Source organism: Paramormyrops kingsleyae, chromosome 19, assembly GCF_048594095.1.
Source record: "Paramormyrops kingsleyae isolate MSU_618 chromosome 19, PKINGS_0.4, whole genome shotgun sequence".
Classification (NCBI taxonomy): Eukaryota; Metazoa; Chordata; class Actinopteri; order Osteoglossiformes; family Mormyridae; genus Paramormyrops; species Paramormyrops kingsleyae.
Window position 1 is genome coordinate 17,211,286 of NC_132815.1, and position 13,709 is coordinate 17,224,994.

The following is a 13,709-nucleotide window of genomic DNA, read 5'->3' on the forward strand; positions in this document are numbered from 1 at the left end:
TTTTGCAGTCTTATGAGAACTAGAAGTAAAATATGTACTATAAACACGAAGAATATTTTACTATATGAAAATGAAATATTTACTTCGAATATCTATAAGGTCTGGCGAGGTGAAACTAATTATACACGCCGAAACACATTCCACCTTCACCACATTCTTATTGTTCATTACCAAAAGAATTAGATCACTTTTATCTACGTATTTTAGGACTTTTGAGCCCTTCTGTGAATCTGTTAAATGTACGCACATATTATCAGTTTTCGTATGATGCACATGTAATTGACCTTTCCTGTTTATTATTTAGCTTTGCTGCTTTACTACATTTTTTTCTCGTTTATTTGTGCATGTATGTTTTGGTCGAAATTTACATAATGCCATAAGATATTTTTAACACTTCTTCGGAAACGGTAAATGTGAAAGTTTTATTTATATATCTGGACTTACAGTGAACGCGCACACGCGCTTAAGGACGCGCTCGGTCGCGCAGCCCACCGAAGATAATCGCTGCGGTTCTTCGCATTTTCCTCGTGTTTCTGTGTCATAAACATTCAACCAAATATGGGTTTTAAAAGTTCCTGTCTCATGACTAATCAGACCATGCTTGAATTTTTTTTTTTAAGTTGCATTTTCCTCGCAGGTTTGGTCCCGTTTGCGTTCGGGGACTTTTTGCAGCGCATTAACGGCCTTTCTCTTTGCAGGTGGTGGCCCTTGGGGAGGTCCCCGACGGGACAGTTGTAACAGTGATGGCAGGAAACGACGAGAACTACTCGGCTGAGCTTCGTAACGCTTCTGGGGTCATGAAGAATCAGGTGGCTCGATTTAATGACCTGAGGTTTGTGGGCAGGAGTGGAAGAGGTGAGTGAACACATTAAATACTCAATTACAATCATTACAATCATTTCGTTTTTAGTCGACTGTGTTTGAGATGTCGAAATTGAGAAATCTCCATTATTCCATAAAACAAAAACATAAGAATAGAAGGACTGAAAGTCAATATGATAATTGAAATTGTCTGATTTTTCTTCCTGCATTCTCATAGACAAATATATAAATTATGTACTGCACAGTATTTATGAAGTTGGCGCGACTATAACTTTTGAGAAAATATAATAATTATTTGAATCATCCATGCCCAGGAGTGATAGGGTGAATTATGACATCGTAATAGACAGGTCACATGGCGCCAGCGCGAGTTCCCTCATGTTGCGATCTATGTGCAAATCATGTCAGGCAGATCGGAAAAACAAACAGGGCCTCTATTTGCGCGTCGCGCCGGGCGAGGGAGAGTCTGGAGTGAATCTCACTTACATAACCGGGAAACCGTGGCCGCCTCTTCGGGGAATCATTTAGCCGTTTGCCAATCTTACCCAATTAATTGGTCAGACATTTTTTTTAAATAATCTTAACCTGAGGTTTAGTCATGAATTCACTTAACTCTGACTGACTGTAAACGTATTAATTGTAATTATTTAAAATGTTTCCGTCATAAACATTGTCTGTACATGGGTTTTAAAGTTATTTTCTCCTGACTAATCAGTCAGCAGAATGCCTTAAATTAAAGGGGTCTTTTGTCCATAAACGCCATCAGCTATGGATGGTACAAGGCTGTGAAACTGGAACCTAATCTCAAGGTTGTAGTAGGCCTGTCAATATGTCTTCTTTGACATATAAGACTGAGAACCAATAAAAGATTATAGCCTAGTTTCTGACAGTGTTTCTGTTCAGAGGGAATATCCCGTAAAGTCGGATGAAACGTCTGTTTCGTTTCAAAGTGAGCACATTTCAGGGAAATTAAATGCTCTATAGTCTGATATCACAGATAAATATGACACTGCCAGTCAGATTTACACAACATTAAATCACTTTTGGAATTTTATTTTTAAAATATGTGCAGTCATTTACAGTGTCTCACTGGACATAAATCTGTTTTTCAGCTGTGTATGATTTTGTTTGTGTCAGGCTGATTCCTGTCTCTATGAAGCACGACAGATTTTGCACTTTCCCTGGAACTGCTGACTTTATGACAAAAAAACCCCCCCAAAAAAAAAACATACATTTGGATCCTCAGAAAAAGCAGCCAAAATCTTTTACAGTTAATTAGACAGGGAGTGTTATAAACCCACTACTCTTCCCATAGTGGCCTTTTGAAAACACAACAGCATGTGACTTTGTGCATGAGAAGGGATGAAAACACAGCCCGCCGTCTCCCTGGACTACAGTGAAAAATAAGACCCCACCTCTGGATCATTCTACAAATGTTATGGATTATCACAGTCTGATTTTCATCATGAAGAAAATCGACAGCATACTTTTTTTTATTAGCCTTGATATTACAAGCCGCTCAAATTAGCTGGCAAACTTATGTGAGCGGTACATTGTATGTGGTCTGAGGGGATGTTCAGGGAAGTGGCGTCGGGGGAAGCAGATCCAGACGGTCCTGAGAATGATCTGTCGTACGCCGTCGTCAAGTTGACAGATAGGCCTGACCGCGCTTGTTCGTCTCTGCCGCTCCACGACTTGCAGGCAGCAGCTGTCCAGATCCCTTTCTCTTCCGGTTATTTCCGTCAATCCCAGTTCTCGCTGTTGCCGTGAAGGTGTCTGCTTCTCATCCTATTTTGACATAATTTTTCCCGCCTTCGTCGTATCAGCATCACAGCTTGAGTAAAGCCAAACTCAACCCTTGTCGTGTTACTTTAGTCACTGGATTCATGGGTTACGCTCGTGGGTGATAAACTTAAGCTAACGGGACAAGTAAATTTCGTTCTTATGTATCCACAATGTGTCATAAGGAAAGCCGTATCCCTGATTGGGGGATTAGAACAAGGATGTTCTCAGGGCATTTTATGACATGTAATATCTGCACTCTCATTGGACATATGTGATATAATTGAAACAAATATTTTAAACATTTTATGACATCTGTAAAGTGCATGTCGGGATATTTCAGAATGGGGCTCATTTTCAAAAGGTCTGACTATTTAAAGTGGGTTAACTAGCTTAGTAGTTCATGCCATGCTATTAACGTATATATTACAGACCTGAATTAGGCTTCAGGCCATTTTGAATATTACCCGCCTATAATGTTACAATTAGAGTCATACAGCCTACTTTGCTTACATTTAGGTCGTGGGGGAAAATGAATGGATTGTAAACGTTGGGCTAAAAGAACAGTGCCCCTCGCAGGGTGGATGCTGCGAAGTAAATACGCCTTAGAGGAGCACAGGCATAAATGAAAGTGTCTCACCTCTGCTGGCCTCCACAATGAAGGGTGTGCACGCTTTTCTGGCTGTCTCCTCCGGAGCGCACATGTACACACACGCTGGGCGAGAATAAAACGTATCCCTTACACAACACATACGTGTGAACGCTCACCCGTGTTTGTGTAATCCACTGCTGTCTGGAACGTGTCGTGCACTTTGCCCACGTGTCTCTCAGGCGTGTCAGTGGCACTGGGACATATATGAGGCGAGGGTTTGAGAAATCCCCCCCCCCCCCCAACTTCTGCAAGCGACATGGACGACCCTCTCTGTACGAGCGCGACTCTGCCCACTGGCTTGGCAGCGAGGGTGCGGTTTGTCAGAGGGATTATGAACCTGAGCCCATTGCCAGGGGAGTGGCATCCAGGGATCGCAGTGGGAGCCGGGCCCTGACACGTCTCCCAGTCCGGCTGCCATTCCCACTGCGCAGTCTCACGTTGTGCAATGCGGAGACGGCATTCCCGTCCACGCAGAGTCATTAAGCCGGAGACGCTCACCTTCTGTGGGGTGAATTCCAGCCTCCATCAGTTACACTCCCAGGCAACCGATTGCGGGTGCAGAGCAGTCATGGTATCATTTTGATGAATCTGCATACACAGGCTGTGGTCCGTCGGTCAAAGGCCGTCAGTGATGCTTTAGAAGCACGTTTCATTACTCGTTCCGTTTTTCATGTGCAGTGTCCTGACAACGACACAAATAAACAGTCCGTTTCTCTTGTTAATCTATTTTAGATTTAGTTATTGTTGTTATTGTTCGGTTGAGGCAGGGGTGCAGTAGGGGCATGGATACCCTGGCAGATTCAGGGGGTCCGGCACTTTACAGGGGCCACAGTAGGGGCATGGATACCCTGGCAGATTCAGGGGGCCCAGCACTTTACAGGGGCCACAGTAGGGGAATGGATACCCTGGCAGATTCAGGGGGCCTGGCACTTTACAGGGCCCTTGAATATGTAAAATTATATGTACAATTAGTCGAGGTTTATTTGTTTAGGGGCACTGTGGTTGTGGAGAGCGGTTACTTCATACATTCTGGGTCAGAGGTTAAAACGTCACCTCTATCGTATGTCCATAGTGGGGGGGGGGGGGGGGGGGGGGTGTTTGTGTGTGCGTGTGTGTCTGTGTATATACTGATGAGCATTCTAAAGGTGGATGAATGGTTTACCCAATCATTCTCACAGGCTATTCTGCGTGACACTTTTCATTAACTGTACCCTCATAACACATTCATAGAACTTTCATAAGCAGCATGTAAGTACACCTAAACATTCTAACACACCTTAACAGCTTTAACATACATTAATAAACATCATATAACTATAAGATAATAACAAACATCAAAAATATAGAATTGTGTAAAGTTTGTTATTAATGTATATTAAAGCTTTAAGGTATGTTAGGATGTTACATGCTGCTTATGAATGTTCTATGAATGCATTATGAAGGGGCAGTTAATGTAAAAATGTTACCCAGTATCATTACACTTGCAAATAACATTATTTCATTTAATTATAGAGCAGGAGACAGTGGCTCCTTAGGTAGCACTGTTACCCCATACTCCATCATCGGGGAGTTTGAGCGCCCTGGTGTCTGCATGTTTTCTCTAAATTGCATGGGTTCTCTCCAGATACTGCGGGTAAGATGAGATATATTTTATTGATCCCAGGGGGAAAATTCTTTGGCGTATAGCAGCAAGTACATAAAGAGATGCACAGATACACAAGAGATGCACAGATACACAAGAGATGCACAGATACACAAGAGATACAGATACACAAGAGATGCACAGATACACAAGAGATGCACGGATACAAAAATATAGCACAAAACAAGTGCAAAGACAGTACTGTCTCACTGGAGGTACATTAAGATGCTACCCGTAAGCATTTATGGTAAGACAGTACACAGTGCAGACGAGTTACCTCCCTTAGCCCACAGACAGGCAGTCAGGTGAATTGGCGTGTTTAAGTCTCCCATGGTGTGTTTATGTATGTACACTGCAATGGACTGGCATCCCATCCAGGGCGTTTCTTTGCCTCGATCACTGTGCATCACGCCCAGCTCTTTCACTGGCTTCTTTACATATTTCAGCCTGGCCTTCACTGGGATCTTTATTCATGTCAGTGGACTGATATCTACAAGACATCTGATTTCTTAAAATTTGGTTTCTTATTTGTTTTAGCTGATGATGTTATCTGTCAGATTTTGGACCTGGGTGTTTTTTTATTAAACATTTCCAGCTGGTTACACATGCATATGCTAAATGGTTAGGCTACATGCTGCTGTTTTGTTCAAAGTAGCAGCTTTAATGTGTCAGTTGGATGTCTGACTCTAATAACCACGTTATTAGGGTTAGTTAGATTAATGGTTACACACAACTTCTTACCCAACCTATGGTCAAGTGATCAATATAGAATAAGGAATATGTTATTTTTCACAACTGAAGCCAAACATGCAAGTATATCTACATTTTTATTTAAGTGATATATGAAATCTGAGGTGGGGTTTCCTCTGGGTACTCTGGTATCCCCCCACATTGCCTGTAGGTGTGAGTGAATGGTGTCTGAATGCACCCTGCAATGGATTGCCGCTCCATACTGGGTTGTTCCCTGCCTTACGCCCATAGCCTCTGGGACAGGCCTCAGACCCGCCCGCGACCCTGAACAGGATAAGCGGTTACAAAAAATATATGGATGGATGGATGGATGAAATCTGAGGAGATTCATAGTTGAGGTGTGTGATTTTGTATGAAGAATGAGTGAGGGAATAGGGTTCAATGATGAGCCACTCTCCACTGTATATCTGATAGTGCCATTATCCAAACTGGAGACAATAGTTTTGACTTATTAGCTAAGGAAACCATCATCCTTGTCCTTTATAATGGTACATTTAACCTATTTTGCAGAAAAATGCATTTTCAAAAATATAGATGGAAATGCACAAAGGTGGTTGCAAAACAGGGTGATGTTTGTGGTCACAGGCATTGGCCCTTTGATTCAGTTCCTCTAAGAGTCTGGAGAAAGTTGAGGTGGTACTTTGGAGAAGGAAATTTCTCACCGCCAAGTGTTTTGGAAAGAACTGTTTCAACTATTTAGACTGAATTTATCTGCAGAAAGGCGTAGCCTGCCATGCATTTTGACAGCATCCTGCACAGGCAAGCCATCCCTCAACCGTCTGAACGGACTGGTTATGCCATTGTAACAGAGTCTGTTTGTTTTGGCCGAGCTGGAAGACAACTGGCACTCTTCCCCTTTGTGGACTCAGCAAATTCCATCAAGGAAGTTTGGTAACACTATACCTAAACCATGCATGTATAATGCATTATAGGCACCTTTATAAGGTATTATAATGCATCCATAAAGTATTATAAACAGGGCTATATTTATAAAAAGGCATAACACATTATAGCCATGTCTATTATGCATTGTGAATGTTCTATGAAGCTCATATCCTATAATGCATTATAAATACCTTCAGTACAAAGCGTCCTTAATTCATATACTGACCATTCTAATATATTATGAATGTATCTACCATGCATTATAGATGAGAGCTTCGTAGATCATTCATTATGCTTAATAAACATGGCTATAATCTTTCAATCTTTCAAATGTTTGTTGTCACATCATGTTACTGGTACAGTACATATGAGTGAAATTCTTGTGTGCTAGCTTCACAAGCAGTAGTGGTGTGCAAAATCTATATAAAAAAATGCTATGCCTTTATATAAATAGTTATAGCTGTATTTATAATACTTTATGAATGCATTATAATGCATTATGACGGTATGTATAATGCATTAGGATGACTGCTTTAAGTAAAGTGTTAACCGAAATTTCTCTCCTGCTCCTGAGAGACAGACTGGTATTCTCAGCCTCCTGGCTTAGACAGACAGGGGGGGCTTACGTAAGAGATGAAGGGTGACTTGGTACCTGTCATGCAGAAACTGTACCAGAAAGTCTTTGGCCAGAGACCAACTTGAGGAACATCAGCTTCAATTTGTGAAAAGACCAGGGTTAGAAACCCACGGCGACACCAGCAGATTCCGACTGTCCGCAGAGCAGCGTCCTGACGCACAGGGAACAAGCGGGTGCTGCCGGCTGTGTTATTGAGTCACCAGAATTCCGCCCACCTCTTCCTGTCCGCCACAGATCAGTCCCGGCCGTGGGGCTCAGAGATAAAAGTGTATAGATATGACACAACCAGCCACTCACATGCCTCACTGATGACTGTTGTTGCTGCGCCTGACACTCTACACCTTATTGTGTGCAGATCTGTGCAACAAAAAATCGCATTGATAGAGAATTATCATCCTATCAGTCTCTTGTTGCTAAACATTTAGAACATTCGATGCAAATGTGTTGTAAGGATTTACCAGAGCTTTTGTTCTTCCACTAAAACAGTTTAGGGTATGTAGTTAACTATCTTGGCAAGTTCTATATATGCCAATAAAAAATTTTTAAACAAATTTTAATGTTATGTAGACCCTTTTCTCTGACTAATCAAATATGGCTTATAGTAAATAATCCGTAAATTCATGCTGCTTAGGCGTTTCATCAAGACCCTAAAGACTGAAAATAGCATCATGATGGCCTAGGACTGCACGCTAGTTTTTCCACCTCCGTCATCGCATGTAAACACGAGTTGCACAAAGAAGGGATGCAGCCAACACGAGTGTCTGGTTTCACTTTGTCTGCCCGCAGTTTATTGCGTGAATCTATCTGCGCTGCCACCCGCCCAGTTCCAGGACCTGTCATGACCCCACGGAGATATTTATTGAGTAAAAAACACAACATACAAATGCTGTTTGTGGCAGCCATCTGTTGCTTTAGACATTCATCATTATACTATAATGTTTTCTGAGTAATCCGTTAAGTATAAACAGTTTTGTGATGGATTATAAATTTTCATGGCTCTGATGAGCTACAGTGGGAGAGAAAGTGTGGTTAACAGGAAGAGTATAATAATTATTTGTTGAATATGTGGCTTTCCTCTCCTTAATGAATCCCTTTATCTGTGAAGCAAACAATGAAATACATGACACATTGTTTCATTTTAAAGATATTTCACAGAATGGAATATTAATAATAATTCAGCTGAAGGATTCTTTCTGCCAGAATAACAGCATCTGTCGCACGTTGGAGAACACTGTTTGCTTTTAACTTGTGGGAATGTCACATGATTGCTGCCATCTTTAATGTGTAGAATGGAACACTAGCTGAAGGTAGCATAGCAGTGAAAGCTAATTTCAGGCCTGCTGTCTCGGGGGGGCAACTGGGGAAGTTTGGGGGGGGGATAAAGAGCCCAGCCCCGTTGAAATAATTTTGTCAGGGGTTCAGGAATTATGTAGGGTGGGCCTGCTGTTTTGATATGGAGGAGCAGAACAGAAGATCTTGAGAAGAATAGCTAGGCGTGATGGAGGCCGACAGGAATATTTTGACCTAATTATTACAGCATATTAAGCATGTTAAAATATTTTTTGCACTGTAAGCATTGAAACGAAAGCCTACAGTCAGTCTCGCCACCAACAAGGAAAATGCTAATCTCGGGAGCGCTGAATATGGGACATTGTGCGGGCCAACTAATGGGCTTGTTAATCTTTTGTGTTTTGCAGGCAAGAGTTTCACTCTGACAATCACCGTATTCACGAACCCCCCCCAAGTGGCTACTTACCACCGAGCCATAAAGGTCACCGTGGATGGGCCGCGCGAGCCCCGAAGTGAGTACCCATCCCAACTTCTCAGAGAAGCCTAGCGGCATGTCCGGCGTATTTCGGTCTTAGTGGCGAGTTAACCCAGGCGGTGGGACGGAGCGAGTGGCCGGCGGCGGGGGGCGGCGCAGCGCTAACAAACGTCTGTGTCATCGGGCCGCACAAAGCCCTTCTGTTATGCTGCTGCCACACGCCTGCGTCATTCCACTTACTGCTTTGCGCTTCTGCTTTTCTCTCGCCTTACAAAAATGTTTACCTTCTCGGCTCGCTATCACGTCTGCAGCACGTGCCGGGCTGGTTCTGACCCGCCCGCGCAAAGACCCCTGACTGCCGCGCATCTCATTACCGCCTTCGCAGACGCGATTAATATTCATCGTCGTCGAGCGAGTCACTGTCGCAAGGACGCTAGCACAGCATGGCCTCCTTTGACTCGGCTGTTTTGATTAGCATGTTGCTATTGTATTGAAGATCATCTCTGAGAAATGCCCAATCACCGAACTTGAATGTCAACAACGTAAAAACACAAATAGTCAAATGGACTTATCTACAGGAACAAGACCTCCAACCCATCTTCGTTATTAAATGGCCTGCATTAGTTTCGCAATTAAATTTAAAATTAATTTTCAAATCCGTTCATTGCTTGGCCCCAAAAAATGCTCTTGCAATGCAACTGAGGAATATTGGGGGCACGAGCGGGGTCTGCAGGGCTGGCTTCCGTTTTTGGGGGATAGCTGTGGGATCCTGATGGAGGTCAGTGGTCTGTGGTTGATTCTGCAAGCGCATATAAACATTACTGAACGCATCAGCCCATGCCGCTGAGGTGGGTTCATGTCACTCCTGCATTGGCGTTATTGCAGGACGGCAGTGATTGCGGAAAACCTTGACCATGTGTATTATTTATCAGCTGTCATTACTATTGTGGCTCTATAGGTTTCTTTATTGTAATTAGTATTAATTGTTACCAAATAGAGTACGAGGAACCGCAATACCTCATCCTAAAGAGGAGGATAATATGCATATTTTGTAAATTATTTGAACTCTTATGAAGCATTAGATTATATGGCAATTTTAATTGATGATAAATCACTTGTTAATTGAGATTTATATTGTTTTATTAGATGCATGATATTTTACACAAAGGAATACTTGTATTTATATAGTACGTAGCATTTTAAGTTTGTTGTGCAAAAATCTGTACCGAAAGTCTAGAAATATTGATAAAAATTCTACTTTACAAAAGACAAAAAAAGAACCTTTTGAGCTCTGCAGAGGATTAACTGAATCCGAGCTGGTGAGCCACAAGAAGAAGAACGTTTTAAAGATATCGTTTGCAGATGCCGAGGTCCAGGCTGCCCGCGGTTCAGGCCGCCGCGGTTCAGGATGCCGCGGTTCAGGCCGCCGCGGTTCAGGCCGCCGTGTGCACCGCCAGCCCAGCCGCGGTAATGCTAGTGTGAGGCGACTCGCGTCTCTCGCCAGGGCTTACACTGGGACGCAGCAGCAACATGCACACAGATCAGGAATGAAAGGCTTTTGTGCGACTGAAAAAAACAATAAAAGACTACAGACAAACCATAAAACTATGGGGGAAGGTTTATATTTTGAGCTCCATTGTTCGATCCGAAGCGATTTTATGGCAGATTCCCCCCGAGAGCTTGTTTCAATATTGTTTTCATTTAAGAGCAACTTTTACTATATGTTTGGTGCATCTCACAAAAGATGAAACAAATGCTAGACACATCACTGAAGGCTGTAGAAATGGAAACAATGGCCCTTTATTTCAGATAGCTTGTTTTTAACTTGTCATGATGTCTGGCTGTATTCTTTTTTCCATTTTGTGCCTCCTAGACAAGCATTCAGACCTCCATGTGTCTCGAAGTATCGCATCTTTTATTTCATGCATGTGTCGAGGGTAGCTTTTTGCCCAGTGTATTCCGGTTTCCTCCGTCCTCCTAGATTATATATGAATTGAGGGTAGGTCTTTGCTAGACTTCTCGTTTTCCCTGTGGTCCCAATTTCTAGCTTGTTTGGGTGTTCTCTGTTCACCTGGATTAAATGCCAGTCAGGGGTAGCTTGCTGATGCACCTCCCTCATTTCCACTGTCGTCTCGGTTCCCACTGCATCCAGGTGACATCTGAGTTGAATGGCTATGGATTGTTTCAGAAAACATCCAGCAGAAATTGGATGGAAACCTTACTTTGCATAATGTGGACAAATGCTGAAATATGGTACAAAAAACTGTTGAAACTAGATACACGACAATGACAGATGAGTCAGACAAGGGGCCAGAAACAAATTCTGCACTGTCTGTCATGACTGCAAAGACTAAAGGCGTTGGATTTGCTCAAAAGCTTTGGATTGGATGCATTACATGAATTATATGAATCACACATATCATTAGTAAAGTGCATTCAGAATGAGGATCTCATGAACATAGCTGAGAGTGGCTGGCATTCTATGAATGCAGTTGAGGGTGTTGGGTAATATGGTTTCTGGGGGTGTGGAATTGGGGCTTTCTTGATTATTGTTAGGTGATAAGCTTCCTTTTATTATAGGGCCAGAGAGGAGAACATCAAAGCAAGCCGACTTCACACTGTGATATCTAGGCATCTTCTGTGGTCAGTAATGTTCAGAGCTAGTGGGAAAGCATAATGGGGAAAAAAAATACATTATGGTGCCAAAGTGAGTTTCTTTTACTATGCAGAAATTGTCCAGGAAGTATAAAAGAACTGATAGCCTTTGTCAGCTTGTCACAAACAAGGTCAATCCCAAGTCAAGGCGTCGTAAGGCAATGGGGGGGGGGTCGTCATACATGAAATGATGACAAGGAAATCAGTGAGGCTTATATGAATCCATCATTCAGTCAGATGGGGGATAAATAAGTGGAGCTGTATGTTTTTACATAGGGACCCAAGATTGAACTTGTACCCCAAACATACTGTAAAACAATGGATTGCTCTATAAAGCCTCTTTGATCCACACACTTCTGGTTGCGATGAGATGCTCAGTAAAAAGTTTAAGCGTTTGGGAGAAGAACTTTAAGAGGGAGCCAATAGGAACTGACTACAGGGGTCAGCGTGTTTTGCATACGGTCGACCCTTCTGCATTGCAGTGGCTAGAGGCGCAGGCCCCTCCCTCCTGATGTAGAAGAAACCGTCTAAAAAATTTTGGTCCCTTTGGCAAGCAAAGTGAGCCCATGAGCGGAGCGAAGTGAAGCGAAAAGATACGAAAAATGCAAGATACAAAGATTACTGCGAGATCACCGCAAGATATCACGCGAGAGGCTGCCAGAAACACGGTCGCTGTCCACCAAACCTGCACCGTACATATATTTCACGCATTTATAAGTTCACCTGCCGGCCTTCGCATGTCGTCTGCAACTTTTGCAAAACTCCCAAAAAATTCCCATTTAATTTCTTACGCCAACCCCACGATATATTGCAGCCACGATTGGGAGAGCGGCGGTGCAGAAGCATCGACTGTAATTTTCTTTTACTAGGAGGTTATGTGCAACTGCATTTTGTTCCAGTTGGAGACACTTCACTGGAGCTTCTGAAGAGCCGGACAGAAACTCGTTACAATAATCTGCTAGGATCTCGAGGTTATGGATATACAAAGCAGGGCCTTCACACCATGTAGAGATGGAATCCTGGGCCGTCACGCTGCATTCCGCAGGCGAAAGTAAGACGAGCGAGATGCTTTTCAAATGTTGCCGTCAAACATTGAGATCCCGGTCGAGAGTGACATCGAGATCCTTCATAGCAGCGTTGGCATTTACATTTGCTTTCAGATCCAAGAATGTATCTCTAAGTCACTTGGGAACCACTTACACACATCTGTTATCAGCTAAAAGGAAACTGTGTGTCATACAACTACAATGATCCTGGAGACAGACTTACAGCATAGAGTATACTAAGAATTTACATGAGAGATAAATAGAGTTTTGTGTCATAGGCATGGTAGTCAATAGTATATCTACCCCAATGTATGGCATTTATATTGAGCAGAATAGCAGTCAGGCTCAGATGCTGAGTCTCTGTGCCTGTGATCAGAAGATTGCCACTTTGAGCCTTGGAAGAACAGTCACATGTCCATGGGCACTTAAGCAGGGCCCTTAACCCCCAGTTCCAGGTGTGCTACATGTTAGCTAACCCTGTGCTGTGACCTGCAAGCTATGGAGAGCAAGATGGTGTAGGTGAGGAGAAGCGTTCCAGTGTACCCGTACTTGTGCCGATAGCCAACACAAACAGACACATCTGGATGCTTGGGGTCAGAGACGCTGCCCAAGATGGTGGATTATATGACCTTCTCATATCTCAGAAAGTCTCGGGGCTGTGAGATGAGCCTGAGGTTTAGCATGGAGCTACCCCAGCTTATTTTGAACGGGTACATTTAAAGTTTAAAAAAGGGTTGGGAAAATAAAAATGTAAAAAACAACTTTACAGTGTCCTTCAATGCCAACTGGTCTGGCAAGCAGCTGTTCCCAGATGCTTTTCGTTCATAAAAATATTTTTGTCGTCCCCCTACCCCCCTGCGCCACTCACCCCACCCACTTTCTTTGGCACCGGTATCAACACTATCACATCGCAAACAACTTCTCCCCCCTCTCCATAAACACATCTGGCCCTGGGAGCCGAGGGGCCTTTGTATCAGCACACGATCGCCGTTTACGGCCGGCTAGAACGGTGCCCCGTGGCATCGCCGCCGCGTTCCGCCTTTGATGTGCCCATCGCTTCATGTCACCCTCCG

The 13,709-nt window shown here is 43.2% G+C and overlaps 1 protein-coding gene across 4 annotated transcripts in view; it reads left to right on the plus strand.

Moving 5' to 3' along the window:
* The window catches only part of LOC111837672 (runt-related transcription factor 2-like), a 55,126-nt gene that overhangs the window by 23,018 nt on the left and 18,399 nt on the right, over positions 1–13,709 (plus strand). For all 4 annotated transcript variants that reach the window (XM_023799932.1, XM_023799947.1, XM_023799955.2 and 1 more), the window contains 2 exons: positions 699–855; positions 8,868–8,972. In XM_023799932.1, the coding sequence (XP_023655700.1) occupies positions 699–855; positions 8,868–8,972 (262 nt within the window). The remainder of the gene's footprint in view (positions 1–698; positions 856–8,867; positions 8,973–13,709) is intronic.